This window comes from Aspergillus bombycis, assembly GCF_001792695.1.
Source record: "Aspergillus bombycis strain NRRL26010 chromosome Unknown contig00018, whole genome shotgun sequence".
NCBI lineage: Eukaryota > Fungi > Ascomycota > Eurotiomycetes > Eurotiales > Aspergillaceae > Aspergillus > Aspergillus bombycis.
This window is the reverse complement of record NW_019170020.1, coordinates 1-19155: the sequence shown is the minus strand read 5'-3', so window position 1 is coordinate 19155 and position 19155 is coordinate 1. Positions and strand designations below refer to the sequence as shown.

Here is a 19155-nt window from a genome sequence, read left to right as displayed (position 1 = left end):
CTGTCGAGATTGTCTTTATGCAAGTAAACTCGTATAATCGCGTCCAACTCCATATCCTAAGTTGGTCTACTGTCGGTCTCCACGGTAGATGATCAGTCTGATTTGACCCTACTCAAAAGGCGACAGTGTCTAGGCTTACAGATCGGATACCAAACTATGTAATAATAAAAAAAGAAAGATCATCCCCAAATACCGGCATCGATATACCCGAAAAGCCTAGTCCACCATTACAGATTCGTGATTAATCACTAGTGACACGAATAGCCTTTAGATGTGTAGTAGGCTTTACTCAAGACCGTAACTACTCATATCTGCCGGCAGTGGCTCAGGTTAGAGGAACTCAGCTGTATGCAGAAGAGGGTTACGGGCAGTAGTGATTCTGATAGTATAAGAATGACAGGTCCTCAACTTCTCATGGAAACCTGGACGTGTGTCAATTTGATATAAACCATCTTCCATTGCAGAACCCCAATCGATCCCTTCCTTCTTCTTGTGGTCTTTGGTCTAGTGCCTCACTTGTGGTGAGCGTATATTCACTTAGTATACAGCGTCGTGTATTATAGGAGGTAACGATATATAGGTACTCCCAACAGAGGAGCAGTAATAAAATATTATAACTACAAGTAATATCTAGTCATACATATAACCTCATAGAAACCGGCTCTTCAACTTCCCTTGACGTAAAACAGCAATGAAATATGGATGCCCCCTGTCCCTCCATGAGCGGTAATAAGCTTCTTTCTTCCAGCTCCACATTATCTCTAAACACTTCCTCCTCAAGTCTTCCTTCTTCGCCCGGTTCCTCTCTCGACTCTTCCCCAGGTATAACCCCTCCTTGGTTCACCGGAGCGCCAGAGATGACAACCTCCCCCCACATCAACGGCCTCAGGGCTGCATCCTCACCATCCAACGGAGGATGACAGGCAGCGCTGATCGCCAGACTACAGTTTCCGGCAAGGGGCATTTGAGCCGGGAACCGTTTGAACCCTAGCCCCGCTAGTATAGCCAGCGCCAAGCCTGCGAGTGAAAGGGTGAATATCATTGCGATGGGCGATATACCGCAGGTGGATATTGTTTCGGTTTCATCTAGAATCCCTACTGGGTCGTATTGATAGATTCGAACGTAGAATATGCTCTCTGACAGGAGCCAGTGCAGTGTAGCTGAGATCGCCATGGTGGGGATGCTGAATGCATAAGGCAGACTGAGGAAATACGTGGAACGTTGTTGGCCCTCCGGCCAGGATACTCGGAGATATTGCCGACGCACCGAGTAGCTGGTGTACTCAGCGCTTGCGAGCATGCAGGTTAGGATGCTGTTGACTAGGTAGTAGAGGGATGAGAGGATGACTTGCGGGGTATTGGAGAGAACGACCATGGCGACGAGGTTGTATGTTGTCAAGTAGCGGATCATCGTCTCCGGACGTGTTTCGGAGAAGCCGAGGCTCCAAACTGTGGAGATACTGGCGTTCGGTAGGTATTCTACAACACCGGTGTATGCGATGGCTGTGACGATGGCTCCGCATGCGAGGCATACAAGACACCTTTCAAAGCTTTGTGTTAGCATCCCATAACCACCGGAGAAGCTGAGGGTGGCCTACCAGGTGACGGATAGTGTCCAGCGCCTTCGGCCCACTGCGTGATGCCATCGTCCCCGGGGAGGCAGCATTCTAGATTCCACGGGGCCGGGCTTTGCAAATACTGATTTTGCCTTTTTTTGGTCTACCCAGCATCTGCCAAGTGTGGTTCGATCGGGATATTTCATGAATGATGCGATGGCATCGCCAACAGTGAAGAACAGTTCCTTGCGGCGCAGGCGGATAGTGAACAGAATGCAAACTACCTTGATAGCGTTGCACACGATCACCAGTAGACAAATCGCTGCACTGTACATGACTCGGCAGCGCTCCTCTACTTTCTCACTTAAGCAGTAGTCTACCGGATAATTCTGCGAGGATAAGACTGGCAGTGTGCGGCTGTAAGTCGCACAGACAGAGTCAGACATGTACACATTGAGCTGGGACTCAAACGATGGGTTCTTCCAGCTCTGACTCTGTATGAATCCCAAAGTATCATTGACGGTATTGGAAGGAGCCTGCAATCTCAGAAACGCTCCCAGAGCCATGATATCCAGCAACATGAACGGTGGCAAAGATGAATATCGCAGGTCGGAATAGTTCCATCCGGTAAACGCAAAGTCGGTCCCAGTGACGACAATATCGTTGTAGCTGAAGGGCTCGGCGCTTACTGACCAGTCATTGACATGTTTAAGAAGAGCAGATTGAAGACACTGCGTCGTCCCTGAACCGAAGTCACCATGCAAGTCACTACCGGGTCCACTGCACATCCAATCAAACGGGTCTTGATTCTCGTTTACCGGGGCTGGAGGGCTGCCAATACCAACAAATAGACCTGGTGAGCTGACTGAATTGTTGTTAGTCACGAGAAGAAGGGTCCGTCGATTGGACAGAAATGCTACTCCGTAGGCCTTGATGCAGTCTTCTTTGCTTAAGAATTCGAGTTCTTTTTCCTGGTACATCATCTGAACCTGTCCAACGTCTTTTCCCATCAGGCCCTTGTAGCAGGCTCCAGTGGTTGAGTTCGCCGATCCAATACGACCATCTGGGGGGACTGCAACTACACCATAGGCATTTGAAGACAGTGCAGAGAAAACAGCCGCGTTGTAGCTGCATTTTCATCAGCGTTTGCCATCAAGAGGTACAATTCCCCTAACTCACAGAACATGAAATGGTAGAGAAGTCAGGACAAGTAGACACCAGATAATAATTTGCATCCAGCTCATGACTCTCAGATTCGTAACGCTCGGAGTCCCTATATCCAACCACTTGCCGTGGGCATGAACGCGGTCGACATCCCTACGCGAGGGCGCACTCAAGCATTGCATACAGTAATTACTCGCACCGAGAAGAATGGTGCCAAGTACATTGATCAGGATATGGAATCCTGTGGACCAGCGTTTGGCCTTTGCACAACTCCCCTCGAGGATTGTTTCTGCTTCAAAAGACCGGGAAGATTGTTGGGCTCGCGACGCGGCAATGATAGTCAGGAGGATATTCAAAAATAGGATCGCAGCAGCAGCATATAGGCAAAGGGATGCTCCATTCCTCCATTCATATCCTGTTTGCGATTTTCTTGCTTTCTCGTTTGACTCGGACAAACTTGTACCATCATTGTCAATGCTGGCTCGATCGCTTGATTCTTCAGTATCGTGCATATCCAACAACGCTGTGTGATTCTACCCCGGATCTTGCCGGTGTTCGGTCGGAACAACTAGGTCATACTATATTAGACTGGCTATGACCCGACGTCCTTGTGTTTGTATTCTATGTTGAGGTGCTGTGCGGAGTCAGCCTCGCTCAGCCCCGCCGGGGTTCTGTTGGCGCTGCGCTGTCGATCATCAACCAAGCTACCGGTTAGAAGACGTTCAAAAGAGAAAGGTCTGCTCTTGGTATATCACTAGTGCTTATCTCCTAATCTGTACATATGTTCAACTATGTTCAACTATACAGGGACCGGAACATTTGGAAATCAACGTTCTCCTGTCTTGCAGTCTAAGATATATCTGACACTAGGTATACTTTAGTAGCTTTCAATAAAGATTCACTTACCTCAATTCACTGTACAGGTTTGTTAGGGTGACAGATGGCAGGTGACCACAGGTGACAGATTCCTTCACGTGATTCAATGTGACAATGACCTTATATCTCAATCACTTTGCTGTCGCCACTTACCTGTTCCTTATATAGTCCCTTCCACTCGAGCAGTGTTCCCCTTTCAACCGCTGTTGTATTATCACTCATACTATCCCACTGCGGAATACTAAACACTAAGAGCTTGCAGATTTTACACCGACTACAGGAACAAAAAATGGTTGCATCACTCGAGCTGCCTACTGGCAAAGAGAATAAGCAGCCTGATGCAGGGAAACAGGATGACAGAGAGAAAAGAGAAGAGGATGAAAAAGAAGCAAGGAAGAAGATGCGGGAGGAGCGGCAGAAGAGATGGCAAATGTTTTATAAAGCCCGGATGAGAGACATTGTTCCTGGTCTCGTTCTGGGTAATGTCCAGGCCTCATTTAATCCAGATATGCTTCGAGAGCATGGTATCGATGCTATAGTCACACTTTGTGCTGATAGCTGGGCAAAGTGGAGGAGCCACACGAGACAAGTGGTTCCAGAACATCGTCACAAAAGGGTCCAGTGTACGGATTCATCGACACAGGACCTTCTAACTCACATGAGCGAGACCTGCGACTGGGTCGAACAGATGGCTTCTCCAGCCTTACGGTCATCATCTACTTTACCAGGAGCACAGGAGTACGAACTGAGTGATGACTCCCGCGCCGCACGTCCAGGGGCTGTATTGATTCACTGTGATTTGGGAATATCACGTTCTCCAACTATGATTATTGCATATCTCATGCGCAAATACGGTATCAAGCGAGAAGATGCATTGGCATTCGTTATGTCGAAGCAGAGAGTCAAACCTAGTGCTAATTTTACCCGACAACTTCAAATATGGGAGGAGGTGGGGTATCAAGTGTGGGAGAATGAGGAGAGGACAATTCCGAAAGCACCATACCAAGTATTTCTGGATGACCGAGCAGCTCTTCTGAAAGAGTTGGGACTCACATGAAATGAGCCCCTCACGCTCGTGACCCTTTAATAAAGGCCAGCCATAGGAAGGTTGCCTTTCAGCGCCTATTAACCACTAGATTGAGATTCACCACTGAAAGAGTCATGCTTTATATTCACTCTGCCCTCAAGAGACTAATAGGAAAGAAAAAGAAAACTGGGTTTGCCTACTTCCTCTAACTTCTTTTTGATCACCTACACAATAACATGATCTACATCAGCTTCCTAGACATACCACAAGGATGTCCGGCATGCAAGCTGACATTGAAGAGTGCCTGTCCCTTGTCGATGAGATCGAAACTGAATACAAGGGCCGAGATATTTACGCCTTCGTAAACACTATTCCTGATAAGATCTTTCAAACTGCCAATATGGGACTTTGGGCGCAGACTATCTCTGGCGAAACAAAAGTCAATCTGGGGCTGATGCAAATTGAAGCCAAGGATAATAGACACCTTCATGATATTGTTTACCATCATTTTTTCTTGTCAACAGCTGGTTTACCCCCCGTGCTAGCCAATAATAGCAGAGCGCGAAGTAATCCGGCAGCTAAGGATTTACAGAAACCACAAGAGTGTTGGGTGGGCAGGCTGATTTCGCAGCTTACTGTACAATATCCGGGGCTACAAGTCGCGAATGCTTCTATGAAGGAGTTTTTTTTCACACAAGGTAATATATGAGGCTTGATTCAGACTAACACAAGCCTGATTCTATCTCTCAAAGTTACATTGTCTTACTGGAAGAAACTATAGCAGGAGTCAAGTGTATGAATATAGTAATATTGTTTAATACTCGCTCCTTAGCTGCACAAAAAGCAAGTTGAGAGTATGGCCCTTGTTGAGCTGGAACGTTTGTTCTTAAGGGGTGTGTTTCTCGTCATGTCTCAATGCCCCGTATATAGATAAATCTCTGTTTGAGTAATATGGATCTAGTTGAGCTTTGCGACAAGGATTCGAAACCAGCTGTCCTAGGTATGGATTGTTTCACAAATCCTGAAGAATGCTGACTAGACTGTCTTTGAACTCACCGTGACCCCATCTCAACACAGCTGAAAGGTGACGTAAGAAACTCAGCGACCCGTCTTTCAAAGTTGTCCTCCAGCCCCCTATGCATACCATCTGGAATTCTTCGTTAGGATTTCGAAAATGAAGCCATAGCTCATGAATTGGCCCTTCAGTAGTAATAGAAAAGGCCATGTTTAACTTGATATCCGGGGTAGCTTGATCGGACTGATTACTCGCTTCAACAACGCAATCTTGATTTTCTCTATTCAGATCCCGAAGATCTGAAAGGCGTTTAAGTATCAGAAGAGCTGTTGAGCCACCTACTGCAGCTTGGTTCTGGGCTTGGTAGAGGTTCCCTCCGGTTGCACCGGCCTTTGTCTCGACTATCAGAAAGGGGAAACGAAGACCCGAACAGATAACATGCGGGTCACTAATTAACATAGAGATATCTTGCATATCAAGCAAGAGTATTTGTGCGATATCACGGCCCTTCGCAAGCTCAAGGGAATCTGCTAAGATACCGTCCGATAGGCCGACGCTTATATCCGGTCGGGGATCCTTCAGCCTGAACACAGGAATAGCTGGCTCGATTGCACGTGAGGCATCCGGGGGAGGGTAAAGGCTGTGGGGAGCGGCATGCTCCTGCAGGTTCTGATGTACCTGGCTTCGTTTTCGTAGAATAATAGGCCGAGGGTTGTCTACTGGAGGTTTTAAATCTGTTTGCCAATCTAACCATGCCATAGAGTTAGGATATAAAAATGCCCGACCTCAATATGCGACTGGGAGAAGTACTAGCTTACCACGGTTACGAACAGCCACAAATCCAATAGATTTTAAATCGTTGATGGCTGTGTACAAAGCTGCTGTCCATTCAGCTTCACCGTGTGGTCTGCTCTCAAGTTCCATGGACTTCCTCCAGAACTTTTCCGAAACTTGGTGAAGATGATCATTGTCAGAGCTGGTTAAATTATAAAAAACACTTGTATCGACATAATAACGGATACTTGCGGGGATTTCGCCGCCCATGAAGATCTTTGCACGCCGAAGGTGGACGCCGCGATATTGTGCATCACTAAATCTATGCACACTGCTGGATCGCGATTTTTGCGAAGATGGTGTGGAAGGAGGAGGCATTATTGTATTATCTGATAAACTGCGCACCATCTCCCCTGAAGCCCTCTGTAAAAGCGCACCAGGGGGGAGAGACGGGGTATAGTGATTGTGCTCCTCGAGAGCACTATATGTTAGACGAGTGATTGGGGAAGCCGGCTTATGTTGCTTTATAGCTAACAATGTAGGTGAACAAGAGCGTGACCGCTTCATTGATGCTTGAGTGATAGTCTTTACGGTCTGAATGCAGGGCGAATGTGTCGGGCTTTTGACTGGCAGCAAAGAGCGTGACGTGTGGCAGGGAAAGAACACAAGATAAGGCAACTGCCAACCTTCAAATACTCTCGGCCACTCTTTCCGGATCAGCGATGTAATACTGATGAACGCGATCCTCGAACTCCTTAACGCGTCCTCTGAATCGTGGTCTTCAAGGACGTAATGGCAAGGCAATTAGAACGACGAAACAGGCAATAGAATGGACGAAGCTAAACTGACTAACTAGCTCAGTATAACTAATGGCTGTAAGAAATAACGGAAGGAAGGCAAAAAGAGCAGATCACAAAGCGGTGCCAACGTCGGTCTAATTTTTCTGCCTGTCAATACTGTATACAATATAAGACTTGAATGAGGAATCGTGTTTCCAAGTTTTGAATGTTAGTGTACAGTGTGTATGTACATACATTGGAATAATGCTCCCTACTATCTGGTACACCTCTCCCCAGGAGGCCTCCAACCAACCCCCAACCCCTCCAGAACCAGTCTTTCCCTTTCTTCCCACGTTCTTCCCCCCTGTTCAAGGTCAATCACTTGTCCTCCAGTGGTGCGTTCCCTAACCCCGCTAGAATCAAATTTCCATCCCCGCGATTTCTTCGCCCACCGGCGCAGGTCCCGTTCGAAGGTAGTATCGCCCGACCAGCCGAGGATAGCACATCCGATGGTGCGCCAGGGGGATATGATGATATCCACACGACGGTGGGGATTAGGGTTACGTTTCCGTTTCTGGCGAGATTGCTCTTCGGCATCTGCTTCAGACGACGGGGTGGGGTGTGTGTCGTCCTCGAAGTTCGGGTCTTGCCATACGACGAGAGCTTTGTCGAGACTGTCGAAATGTTTCCCTGTGTCGTCTCCCTTGTAGGGTAGTGTCTGCTGATCTCGGTTGGACGTGGTCATGTGCAAGGTTAGGGTATGGGTGATCCAGCCTTCTGACTCGAGGCTCCCGACGATATCAACGACCAGGTTCTTCGTTGCAGACTCGTCCCGGTGAGACAGGATGAGATCTACATCACCGCTGACCTCCTTTCCCCGTCGATACCCACCCACCACAATACATTCCACCCCACGGCCGTCGTACCGGGCATCGGGACGGACGAGGTTAGCATGTCGATGGATAATCTTGGCGATATCCTCGACCTCATGGCGGGGGATACCCTGCAGGAACTCGTCGTAGTATTTCACGCCGATCTGCTGCACGCGGGAGAGGCTGTTCCAGCCGTATTCGACTACGTCGTCTAGATCTCGCCATTGGCGGTGGTAGTAGAAGTCGCGGGCTGTTTTGGCGCCCACGCCCCAGATATTGTAGAATTCGTGTAGGACTCGGAGGACCGGGTCTGTGTCTAGTGCCGTCGCGGCTTCGACGGTGCCATCTTCGCTCTGCTGGTATTCGGCGAAGAGGTTGGCGATCTTGGCGTCACAGCCCGGTAGGGTGAGGATCTCGGATGGACGGCGGAATTCGTACGGGTACGCGGCTATTGATGCGATGGAAGTGCTGTAAGCTCGCACGCCAATTTCGTCGAGTGTCAACTCTCGGACTGTACGGATCTTGACTAGTTGGTTGATGAATCTTTCGTTGGGTGGGTGGTGAGGCGCGGAGCGCATGCAAGCGTATAGGGTATGACTCTTGACCCAGTCTGGGGCTGGTGGTAAGGGGGCTGTTTCTTCGTTTTCGGATGTAGTCTGTCGGTATAGCTTTGGTGGGCGATGTTGGCTGGATGGTGCTTCGTGGGATCGGCGAGAAAACTGGCTAGATTGTGCTGGGGCCGGCTTTAATAGCGTGTCTTGCTTTGCCCTTTGTAGTATATCGTTTGCTTGGGAGCCTTCTGCCTCTGTGCCACTGGGTCTACTGGCAGGGCGCTCGACCTTGCGAGCTTGGTATATCACAAACGGATCGAGGGGTACAAGCTCTTTTGACTCCAGGCATCGGTCTAGCCATTCTAGGCGGACAACACGGAGTATATCTGCCTGCTTGTCCGAGCTCGGCTGGGCCGAAGTGACCGATGATCGATCGGTTGATACGGATCTTGGCCTTGGTCGCTTTAAATGTTTGTCGGTGCCATGTTTGCTTCGCACGCCGTCTTCTTCACTCTCCGTCTCCGTACTGAGATCAACTACGTCCACCTCTGCGACGATTTCCACAGGTCGCGGAGTGGGTTCATGGATGCCCGCTTTCTTCGCTGGGGGCCTGGACGTAGAAAGATCAAGGTCCTCTGTCCATACACCGCGGGATCGTAGCTCCAGAGAGGCCCGTTTCTTCTGTCCGATTTTGCCGAGAATCAATCTCGCCTCGGAAGCATCATATGTCAGGCTTGCGTCTCGACTGACGAGACTCTCTTCTATTTGATGCAGTGATTCCAGACTGAGGTGAGTAGGCAGCACGAAGATGGCCGGACAGGACGAAAAGCTCGGTCCGTGGCCGTCGTATGAAGATGAGGTGTCGGATAAATCATCAGACATGGCGGAATGTTATTTTCCATCGCTCCGTATATATGTTAGTGCATTATATGTACGATAAAGAATAGATGTATGAGAGTCAATATAAATGTGCTGCAGTACAAGTTAATTATTAGCCCGCCATCATGCAGTTTCAAGTAAGAGATGAATTGTTGTCAAGGGTTAGTCTTTAGACATTTTTGTAAGTTCGAACCTCGTATAAATTTATGCGATACGAACCCCGCGACTGGCAGAGGTTTCCCAGTAGCACAGCTGCAGTAGCTTATCAGTGATAGGTATCAAAAGGTCGGCGTTATAGTACAATATCTTGAGTGGCTTTTGGTGCCTCACGTCTTGCGCATCTTGAAGATTTTTGGATGAATGGCTATGATGTCATGAAACCCCTGTCTGCCTAAGGCAGACTTTATCTACCGGAAATAGCAACCCTAGTCAATCTATATTATGAACTTCGCAATGCATCGTGCAGTATGCTAGAAGAATCGCACTTTTAATTTTGTCATATTATGCATATATCAAACTGTTTCATACTCTCGTATAGTCCTCCATCATCCAATTCTAAGCCCATGCCATCATGCATGCATGTGTGCATGTTATTCCAATCCACCTCAAGCAGGTCCATCCACCGGCTCCACCGCAACCTGAGACGCAGCTTTCTTACTGACAGCACCGTAGCTAGTACCGGAAGCACCGCCCCGTTCTTCGCTCAAAATAGGAGTCTCGGATCTTGGTGCCGCGACATTATCCCGGTTCCCTTCTTCGTCGGTCACAATGGTCTTTCCGTGCCTTCTCGCAACCCATCTCCTCCATGGCTTGTATACGACAACACTGAGAGCACCGATGATGATAAATAACCCGCAGATACCGCCACCAATAGCGTCATAGTAGTCTCCGGCTGTCTGTACCCCATCCCAGAATTTGCCAGTCGGCTCGGCGACGTTGAGCACGAGGGTGAGAAGCTGAATGACACCGATCACGATAGCGACGACAACGGTCAAGCAGGTCAGCACGATAGAGTAGTACAAGAACGCGATAGGGTCGCGGTGGTTCTGCGATGGCGCGATTTCGTGGTCCTCGCCGATGAGCGGCGTCTCGGCGGTCGAGCTGTCTTCCTTCGGTGGGAGGAAGTTGGCAGCGGGCTGAATGTATAGCGAGAGCATGAGGGCCCCATCAGTGGTATCGAGGAGGCACATTCCAGCTAGGTGGGTGTTAGTAAGATTCTTTACCAGTAACTGCATTGGTTTCTAAACATGCCTGTAAAGAGGATCGGGAAGATGAGAATAACCCAGAAATCTGTGCCTCGCGCAGCTTCAACAGAGGAAATCCCAAGGAGAGCTATCTCCGAAGAAGTGTCAAACCCAAGACCAAAAAGAACACCAAGCGGGTACATCTTCCAAGGGCTGAGAGTCCGTTAGCCAGAGTTCCTTTCACTTTGAATACGGAGCAGTTTACCGGTCAATCAATTTGAACATCCGTTTCAGGACGGAGAAGAGGACTCCACCTCCTTCAATCTTCCAGGCCTCGTCTTCTTGGCCTTCAGGCAGGTCTAAGACTTTCTGCATCTGCTTGTACAGCTTATAAAGGATATAGAAATTCATGAGACCTAGCAAGATGAGAAAAGCGGCACTGACTGATGTGCCAATAATTCCGCCAACAGTGCTGAAGCTGTCAAACCGGGATGACACGGCGGCTGCAGTGGCAGCCACAACGATAGATGTAATGATGACAATACTGATAGCCTGTCAGTCCTGTCAATGGAATCAATGGAACAAGAAGACGCACGTGGAGTGACCAAGGGAGAAAAAGGTTCCCACAGTGACAGGCTTTTGACCCGTGGCCAGCAGCCTACGCGTCATTAAATCGATAGCCTAACATTGTATGTTAGATGAGTTATTTGCACACGGTACAGGGCACATACTGAGATATGATCAGCATCAAAGGCATGCCTTAACCCTAAGGTATATGCGAGGACGGCATTAGAGACCAGAGACCTATGGCATTGTCAGTATCGACAAAAGTTTCCCATGTAGCACAGATATCAAGCTTCTAGCTGAGCAGGACAACATACGGATAGTAACGCTGAGAGATATACGTTAAGAAATACCCTAACATAGAGCGCCACGTTCACTGACTTTCGCTATGGCATCGGGAATAGCTTACCAGAACAACAGCAACCGCAATCCATACCGCTACGTTGATGAATGCAATGAATAGGATGATAGCAAGAGCTGGGAAGGGGATTTTGCGAACCCCTGGTATCCGACGATGGGAGCGCTCAGCATGTCGAATGAGTGATTTTGGCGTCCATTTGCTTTTTGTATCGACGACGCTCTGGGAGTCTGACAAGGCCTCCGAGAAGCTAGGAGGGGATGATTCCCGCATGATGAAGAACCTAAATCTGAATTGGCGATTGTAATATCCCGTCTCTTTCACTGTACAGTCTACTCGAGTTGAAAATTGGGTGTCTGTGTCGTGTGCGTGTGCGTGTGCGTGATTGGGGTGGATGAATCTTTATTTCATATGTGGGGTAGGAAGAAGAGCGAGAGATAAGAGTACTAACACTTATTATCAATACTGCGTAATGACAGCCAATGGTGGATCCAGCAAAGAAAGACCCAAGAGCCAAGCGAACTGGACGAAGTCGATCTGAGCAAATTAAAGCTTGTTTCCTCGCTTGTGGCCGAGTTCCATACTTCGAATCCCTTGCGCTTCACGCGGGTTCCCGATTGTTTCCGACCTTGGATCAGCGGTGTGGGAGAAGAATGGCCTGTGAAAGCGATATGACAAGCGAATAATATACTTCTCTCTACGAACATCACATTGCTTTTTGTCAATTTCAGCCCATACAAAGTGCAGAGTTCATCTGCGATGCCACGGCCGATGACTGCCGATGCCCCACTAATGCCACCCCTCTCGGCATCGCCAGTCGGAGGATGCCGTTGCAACCCTGCTCCACTACGCAAAAATCGTGATAACAAGGGCTTCATTATGTGTCAATTTGATTTTTAAACCTATATACATACAACATTGTTTCGTTTTACCATTCGGCAGTCTTTAACGCCCACCACCCCTCTTCTATCCTTTGGGAGGGTGGTATTTAATGTTGAGACGGACCGAGTTCCAGATATCACTGTGGGAAGCGCGGGATGATTTCCCGGGCCGGTGGCGTGAAGAACTGTACTGCGCAGTACCCTGGAAGTGCTCATACCCCATAGATTTGAGTTATGGGCGTTGGTAACTAAGGCCGAGTTGGCCGGTTCGCCGATATCTTGGGCCAGATCCACTTGAGATCGGCCAAGGCATGTTTGGCCGATGGACGGTTACGAACCATCTCGGAATGTTCTGGCCGCAGCCAAGCAGTAGTCTTTCGACTTGGGGATAGGAAAGGTAAGGGTTAAGCATGTGATGCCGACTGACATCTAGCTCTCCACTCCCCAAATCAAGCGGCGGCGAGAACAGTGGGCGACGGCGTCCATTTGGTGACGGTAGGCTTAGTCTGTTGCAGATTAGAATTGAGGATGTTCCATTCGTTCCTCGTAATAGGGGTGACATCCGAAGCAGACTGTGGGGTCTTGGGTCCCCGCTTTGCCGGAGCAGCCCTATATCTCGGCGGATTAGCTCCATGCGTGCCCGAACGGTGCGCTTCGGGGAGTTCCGGCTGCTGTGCTCTGCCCGCGCCCGCGGCGGCAAAATGATCCCTTCCTGGCCGAATTGCTTCTTATAGATTTGGGCGATGTGGGTCAGGAGTTCGTCCCGCACGTCGAGCTGTTCATAAACGCGGTGGAAGAATGCTTTACTGAACGGGCGGCCCTGGAAATCCCTAATGGTGCGATGTAGGAGCTGCACGCAGGATGTGACACAGGACGCTTCGGGGTTTTTGCCTTGGTTGGAAAGGATGCACAGCCGACGTTTGAATGTATATATTCGGTCTACATTGAGCAACGTGAGGCCTTCTCGGCTAAAGATGACCTCATTCTGCATGATCGACTGTTGAACCAGGTACTCGTTGGCCTGACGCTCGTATTGACTGCGATTTAGGGCGTCTGTCCAACTCTGACCTAGCGAGAACTTGTTGCCGGCTTTGACCACGGCGCGGTAGACGGTCCGCCATGTTTGTTGGTCAAGCTCGTCGATGGGAATGACCATCAGGTCGGATGGCTCGCCGGTGGGATATGGCTTTCCACGGCCCACTAGCAACGTGGTATGCATCATCTTCTGTTCGAGCTTGTATGAGATGTACTCGAGGGCGGGGAGGATTGAAGGAGGAAGAGTCTCCGAGTCAAAGGTAAAGTCGGGAGAAAGGGGACTAGAGATCACATCGGTCGTAAGACTGCGAGTAGGAGACGTGGGCACATAAACACCCGTTGGACGTGGTAGACGAATCACACCCATGGTGGATGGCTGATCAAAGAGCAGATGGAGTATAGAATAAGATTGCTCAGAGTGAGTAAGGTGGTTTTCCAGACCACGAACAACCCCAGGTTATTCTCTGGAGGGTCTGATGATGAAAAGGAAGAGAGGACGAAGGGCCTGGGGAAACTCATCCAGGTATTATTATATTTTTCTCTCATCATGCCAGATGGGAATCAACTGAAAGAGGGGAAAGTACTAAATCTTGTCATGAGAGTCAACACGCCAAAATCCTCTAAATTGGGTGTTCTAATCATAGCAAATTGTTGCAGCAATCAGATTGGATACCAAGGCAACGGAACCCAATCCATTGGCCCCATCACGATAACCTTAAGCGCCGACTGTGATGACTTTACGACAACCCGCAGATGGTCACCCTCTAGCCTTGCAGGATCAGCATCTTGTCGACGTCTGATTGGTGAAAGGGGGTACGGAAATAGCATCAATTAGCCCGTTTATTTTCCTAGTGCGGAGGAAATTCAGGGTCATTAGACTTAACAGTTCTAAAAATGGATAACCTAAACAACGACCTCATTCAGATACAACCATCACACACCACGATAAAATATAGAACATTCTCCCAATTAACCCAGAACCAACACTTCTACTAGTGATACTACTAGTTCCCCTCTTTCAGCGTGCCCTCTCTCGACCGTAAAGGCCGGATCCAAGTGGCTTCCATCTCGCCCGAAGATTGGCGCCAAAGTTCGTGCCCCCCGCCCAAGGCCGACTCATCCGAAATTCCACTCCAATAATTACCTGACGCGTTGCTCCTGGGGGATGCACCTGCAGCGTGCTCAGCCTTAGGGTAAGCACTTGCAGAAACTATTGAAATCCTGCATATGCCCGGCGGTTGATGTCTGGTTCTGGAAGGAAGCTCACATTTAGTGTTGACATTAGCTTGCGCTATTATCTCCGGTCACTGAGCTTCCTGGGATAATGGTGTGTACCCCGCTTTGAGTGATTTTTGATTCCTGGTTAAGGAGGACGCCAACAGCACACGAAGCTGGTCTGACGACTGTTGAGAGATATGTACAAGTGCCAGCCGCTGTTACGGCGGACATACATCGACTATCTAGCCAAATCATAAACACACATTATTCTTGTTGTTGTTGTTGTTGTTGTTGTTTTTTTTTTTTTTTCTCACATGACTTCTAAAGTGATAGAGAAGATAGGTATGTATATATTCATACTGGTATAACTTTTCTTTATATGCAGATTGATAGTGACCAACTTCACCATTCCAACCTTTTTAATATATTCGATCTATGCAATCGATTCGATTCAACTGTTGCAACTGTTTCGACTGGTATTCTTAGCCAGTACTAGTCAAACGATAATCTGAATAGCTTAAGCAGACAGGTCAATAAATCGAATGATTTGAACAAGCCGACCAATTTGAGTAATCCAGATACTTACTAGTAGTATATGCTTATTTCAATCCAGAGAGCTTCCTTTGGCATTGTACATCACATCATTCTGTTTAATATGGCTCGATAAGAAATACATTACCATTGAATCGGTTGGCCTTTTTAATTCACTGTCTGTTGCCGGCGTCAAATCATGTGTTCTCCGTCTTTTCTCCCCACTTCTCATCTATTTCCCCTCCTCATGTTATCACCTATTATCATCAGTCTGAGTATGTGGGGCGCTCAGTCATCTATGATCAAGTCACTATGATATTGATCACTCCGAGATATGGAGGTGGGATGCTGCTACCTGAATCAGTCATTTACAGCCAAGTCATTATGATCTTAGTCCCTCTGAGTTACGTGGGCAGTCATCTATGATCTAATTATTATGATATTAATTCCCGCCGAGTTACGTGGGACGAAGTCATTATGATATTAATCCATCCGAGTTACGTGAATCAGCCATCATTCTCGATCGTACCTTCCTGTTTCAAATACTCGACACCCACGGCCCTGTTTGCATCAGTGTCGTCGGAAGTTCAACAACCTATGCCCCCTCCCCAAAAAGCTATCCATTTGTTTACCAGCAACACAAGATCACCGTATCACAAGATCACGGCCTGATGGAGGTCTCCGGCTCTAAACGCCGTAAAACAAACGGGTTCGCGTACCCTCATGTTCCAGCCACCGACATGGATATATTTCCTTGTGAAACTCCGGATGATCCGTTTTCGATCCGGCTAGTGCCTTGTATGTATATCCTAGCTTCTGATCCACAGCTAGCTAGATGGCTCCTTGGTGCTAATCAAAGTATATTTATTGTAGATTCCCCGTCTAAAGACAGGTCGAAAGCGGATACGTTTCGCGCGGAATCAATTACAAGTGTCGATCAGCACAATGAACGGTTCGTCAGAAGTCACCACCCCACTCTATCCTCCAAGAAGAGAGTATGGGTCTCGGAATCCGGTTTCGGTGAGGCTGTATGGCTCGTCGACTCGCCTATTACTGGCGTCTATGCAGGTGGACGACCCATCCACTACTATCCCGGGGATCATTGGGAGTATATTCCCATGGGAATTCTCACTCCGAGATCCCCTGGTAAATACAATCAGCACTTTGATCGATACATCAACCCAAGGCGACTCCTGAGACCCACTGATCTTGACAGCCTTCGAGAACTGTTTCCAGAGGCTGTAGGTGTCGAGGTACTTATTGCTGGTTTTATGGTCGTTCTTTTCGAGCATATGCAATATGTGCACCATGCGTACACTCAGCTTTGGCCATTAGAGCTAGCCGGTCTCCGCGTATACTTTGATGTTGCCCGCTATCAGCTGACAGCAACTCCCATCGAATCTGGCCTGGGTGTGATTGCCGATGTGGATGGGCAGCACGACACTCGTGCAGGGTGCCTTGGACTCAAGGTCCAGCTGCAGAATGGTTCCTGCGCCATCACAGCCGTAACGCATGGGTTTGTACATTGCCCGGGGGATTCGACACCGGCAAATATGATGCATTTGTTTCGGATAATGGTTGACAAGGCAAAAAAGTCGTTGATGCGATATCTGCCCGTCAAGTTCGGCGAGGGCGATGGTCCCTTCATCGTTCCCAAAGGAGTGCTTACCAATAACCCCGTGGGAAGAGATGCGTGGCTTGCCTCTAATAATAAGAAGGTACGTTCATCAATCTAACTCTTGCATAGTTATACTTGTCTTACGCTACTAGCTTGGAACCATAACGCGCACGTATGACCAGCCAAGCTATATCAAACCATACCCAGCAGGGTACAGTCACGACCTCTCTCTAATTTCTGACCCTGCGCTCCCAGATTTAGTCAGCCCACCCGGCTATCCATCAATAACCGGGTGGGCAGATTACTCTGCTGCCCTCGACGGACAAGAGGTGTATGTGGTCTGCCACCAGACGAACGTTGGGAGATGGCGAATGATCAAGGGTAACTTGGATTCAACCCTTTTCACGAGAGCTGCAGTTCTAGGCACAGGATACACATGGAACAGAGAGGATAAGTCTCAAAATGCGTTCTTACTGTGGCACACGGGTGCGGAGTACGCACCAGCTGATGGCTGGTCGGGGGCCCCTCTTTGTCTTGGTCGGCCATCGGATACGGCCGCGAAAGCGGTGGTCTTCCAGAATTTTCAGCAACCTTGCCTCCTTGTCAGTCAGCCCGAGGTAGACAAACAGGATGCCATGATCAAAGCGGGCTTTCTTCTCCCACAAGACATAAAGAACTCAACCATACTTAATGGGGAGATCGAAAATCCGAACAAGCCATTCAACACACTGCCAGCGGCAAACTGGAACTTGGATGAGCTCGAATCTCGACGACGCAGTTTCTCTGCGATTTAGGAGCTACAGCGGATAACCTTCTCGGGCACTTGCTTGTATCAAAGGTATCTTTGTATGAGAGTTATTGCCCAGGTGCATTCAGGTATTCTTTTGATTGCTTTTGTTCTTAGCTGAGTGCTTGCCTGTATTATAGCTGAAGATTGAGCGCTACTCCCCACCCCGACGACAGCAGGATGTGCTGGCTTTTGTCCTGGGGGTTTTTCAAGTATTGTTTAGATCGCCTAATTCTCGGAGAAGTTCAATGTGCTTTCTTAGTTCTACCTGCGGCAAGCGGTGGGCCACGAATGGAGATACAGCTCTTATCTACTTTGCTTCATATAGCTAGCTATCTTTGAATTACTGGATTAAGCAGAGTATCGCGTGGAAGTAACAACGGAGGCATTATTACGAGGACAAGAAGAGACTTGAGGTTAATTAGTAGATAGATATCTGATACTCCCCTTTCAAATCATAAGCATTCGTGAAAAAGGAACAAAAGTATCAGTAAAACTTTCACATCAACCCCATTTGTTTCCTAGAATAATGAAAGAAGCATATGGCTCATCCCTACAGAACAAGTGTATTTGATCTAAAGAGCGACAGGGTATGAATCTTGATAAGACTTTGAAATGTTCGGTGGTGGAAAGAGAAAAGCCAGCCAGTTTGTAGACATCCTTGAATCAAGTAAGATCGGTAACTAACCAACTACAGATTACATTAAATGGCAGTGTAGCATATAATATTGTTACTTTTGGTACTTCTCTAAGATCAGTCTCTATGATATTAAGACTAGATATCCCGAGAGCTTTGTGGATCTTGTGGTACTATTATGTCTACTAGTAGCAATGTTGTAGGTTTTTTAGTAGGAATATGGATGGATCCCCCCAGTCTCGCTAGACTGTTGAACTTATCAGTCGGCTGGATACCCCTCTCTCTTGGCATAGTCTCCGGTTTCTTGCAGCGTCCACGCCCGCTCTCCTTCCGCCGCTGCAAAGCAATCCCATTGGGCGGAGAGATATCCACGATGATAAGAGTCATGGACTACTCAATATATATGCTCTGACCTTTAAACTTGGCGAAATCCTGGGCAAGGAAACAAGACTCTTGGGTTACATATACAAGCGACAAGCCCCGACATCCCGAGACATGGGCTGTGCATATTCTGGGGAAGATAAGCTGTCGGTTAATGGGGTTTTTGTTACCTAACACATTCGGCTATAAGGGAACACTAAGAAGGTGAGTTTCTGTATGGGTCGACTATCAAGGAATCAGCTAACCCCACTCGGGTGATGGGGAGTGCTAAAGTACCGGTAGGTTTCTTTTTGTCTTGATTCATGTTGAGGGTTTCCCCTCTAGTGTAAAGCTCTGGAATAGTACATCTACTTCAACGGGGGACATCTCTGAAGAGTTGATTTTAAGATTGCCCGCGTCGGGTGACTATCACGTATTCAGTTTAATACCCCTTGGTTAAGGTTCCTTTAAGTTGATCCCGCACATGGC

General features: G+C 48.2%; 7 protein-coding genes across 7 annotated transcripts; 2 read left to right on the top strand and 5 right to left on the bottom strand.

Moving 5' to 3' along the window:
• Positions 1–634: 634 nt before the first annotated feature.
• ABOM_002804 (uncharacterized protein) lies at positions 635–3232 on the bottom strand (the record flags this gene model as incomplete). Its single annotated transcript, XM_022529934.1, has 3 exons — positions 635–1541; positions 1599–2684; positions 2736–3232. The coding sequence occupies 3 exons, from the start codon at positions 3230–3232 to the stop codon at positions 635–637; spliced, it is 2490 nt and encodes an 829-aa protein (XP_022391870.1).
• Positions 3233–3885: 653 nt separating this feature from the next.
• ABOM_002803 (uncharacterized protein) lies at positions 3886–4653 on the top strand (the record flags this gene model as incomplete). Its single annotated transcript, XM_022529933.1, has 1 exon — positions 3886–4653. The coding sequence occupies one exon, from the start codon at positions 3886–3888 to the stop codon at positions 4651–4653; it is 768 nt and encodes a 255-aa protein (XP_022391778.1).
• A 1038-nt stretch (positions 4654–5691) lies between these two features.
• On the bottom strand, positions 5692–9496 carry ABOM_002802 (terminal deoxynucleotidyl transferase; the record flags this gene model as incomplete). The annotated part of the gene is made up of 4 exons (XM_022529932.1): positions 5692–5700; positions 5768–6384; positions 6457–6893; positions 7644–9496. The coding sequence occupies 4 exons, from the start codon at positions 9494–9496 to the stop codon at positions 5692–5694; spliced, it is 2916 nt and encodes a 971-aa protein (XP_022391779.1).
• Positions 9497–10098: 602 nt separating this feature from the next.
• Positions 10099–11872, bottom strand: ABOM_002801 (HoxN/HupN/NixA family nickel/cobalt transporter; the record flags this gene model as incomplete). The annotated part of the gene is made up of 7 exons (XM_022529931.1): positions 10099–10688; positions 10724–10890; positions 10943–11221; positions 11273–11358; positions 11409–11481; positions 11559–11569; positions 11651–11872. 7 exons carry the CDS (start codon positions 11870–11872, stop codon positions 10099–10101), a joined length of 1428 nt encoding a protein of 475 aa, XP_022391775.1.
• A 186-nt stretch (positions 11873–12058) lies between these two features.
• On the bottom strand, positions 12059–12477 carry ABOM_002800 (uncharacterized protein; the record flags this gene model as incomplete). The annotated part of the gene is made up of 3 exons (XM_022529930.1): positions 12059–12136; positions 12184–12227; positions 12291–12477. 3 exons carry the CDS (start codon positions 12475–12477, stop codon positions 12059–12061), a joined length of 309 nt encoding a protein of 102 aa, XP_022391791.1.
• Positions 12478–12929: 452 nt separating this feature from the next.
• Positions 12930–13882, bottom strand: ABOM_002799 (uncharacterized protein; the record flags this gene model as incomplete). Its single annotated transcript, XM_022529929.1, has 2 exons — positions 12930–13073; positions 13127–13882. 2 exons carry the CDS (start codon positions 13880–13882, stop codon positions 12930–12932), a joined length of 900 nt encoding a protein of 299 aa, XP_022391805.1.
• A 2053-nt stretch (positions 13883–15935) lies between these two features.
• Positions 15936–17676, top strand: ABOM_002798 (uncharacterized protein; the record flags this gene model as incomplete). Its single annotated transcript, XM_022529928.1, has 2 exons — positions 15936–16982; positions 17035–17676. 2 exons carry the CDS (start codon positions 15936–15938, stop codon positions 17674–17676), a joined length of 1689 nt encoding a protein of 562 aa, XP_022391806.1.
• Between the last annotated feature and the right edge of the window lie 1479 nt (positions 17677–19155).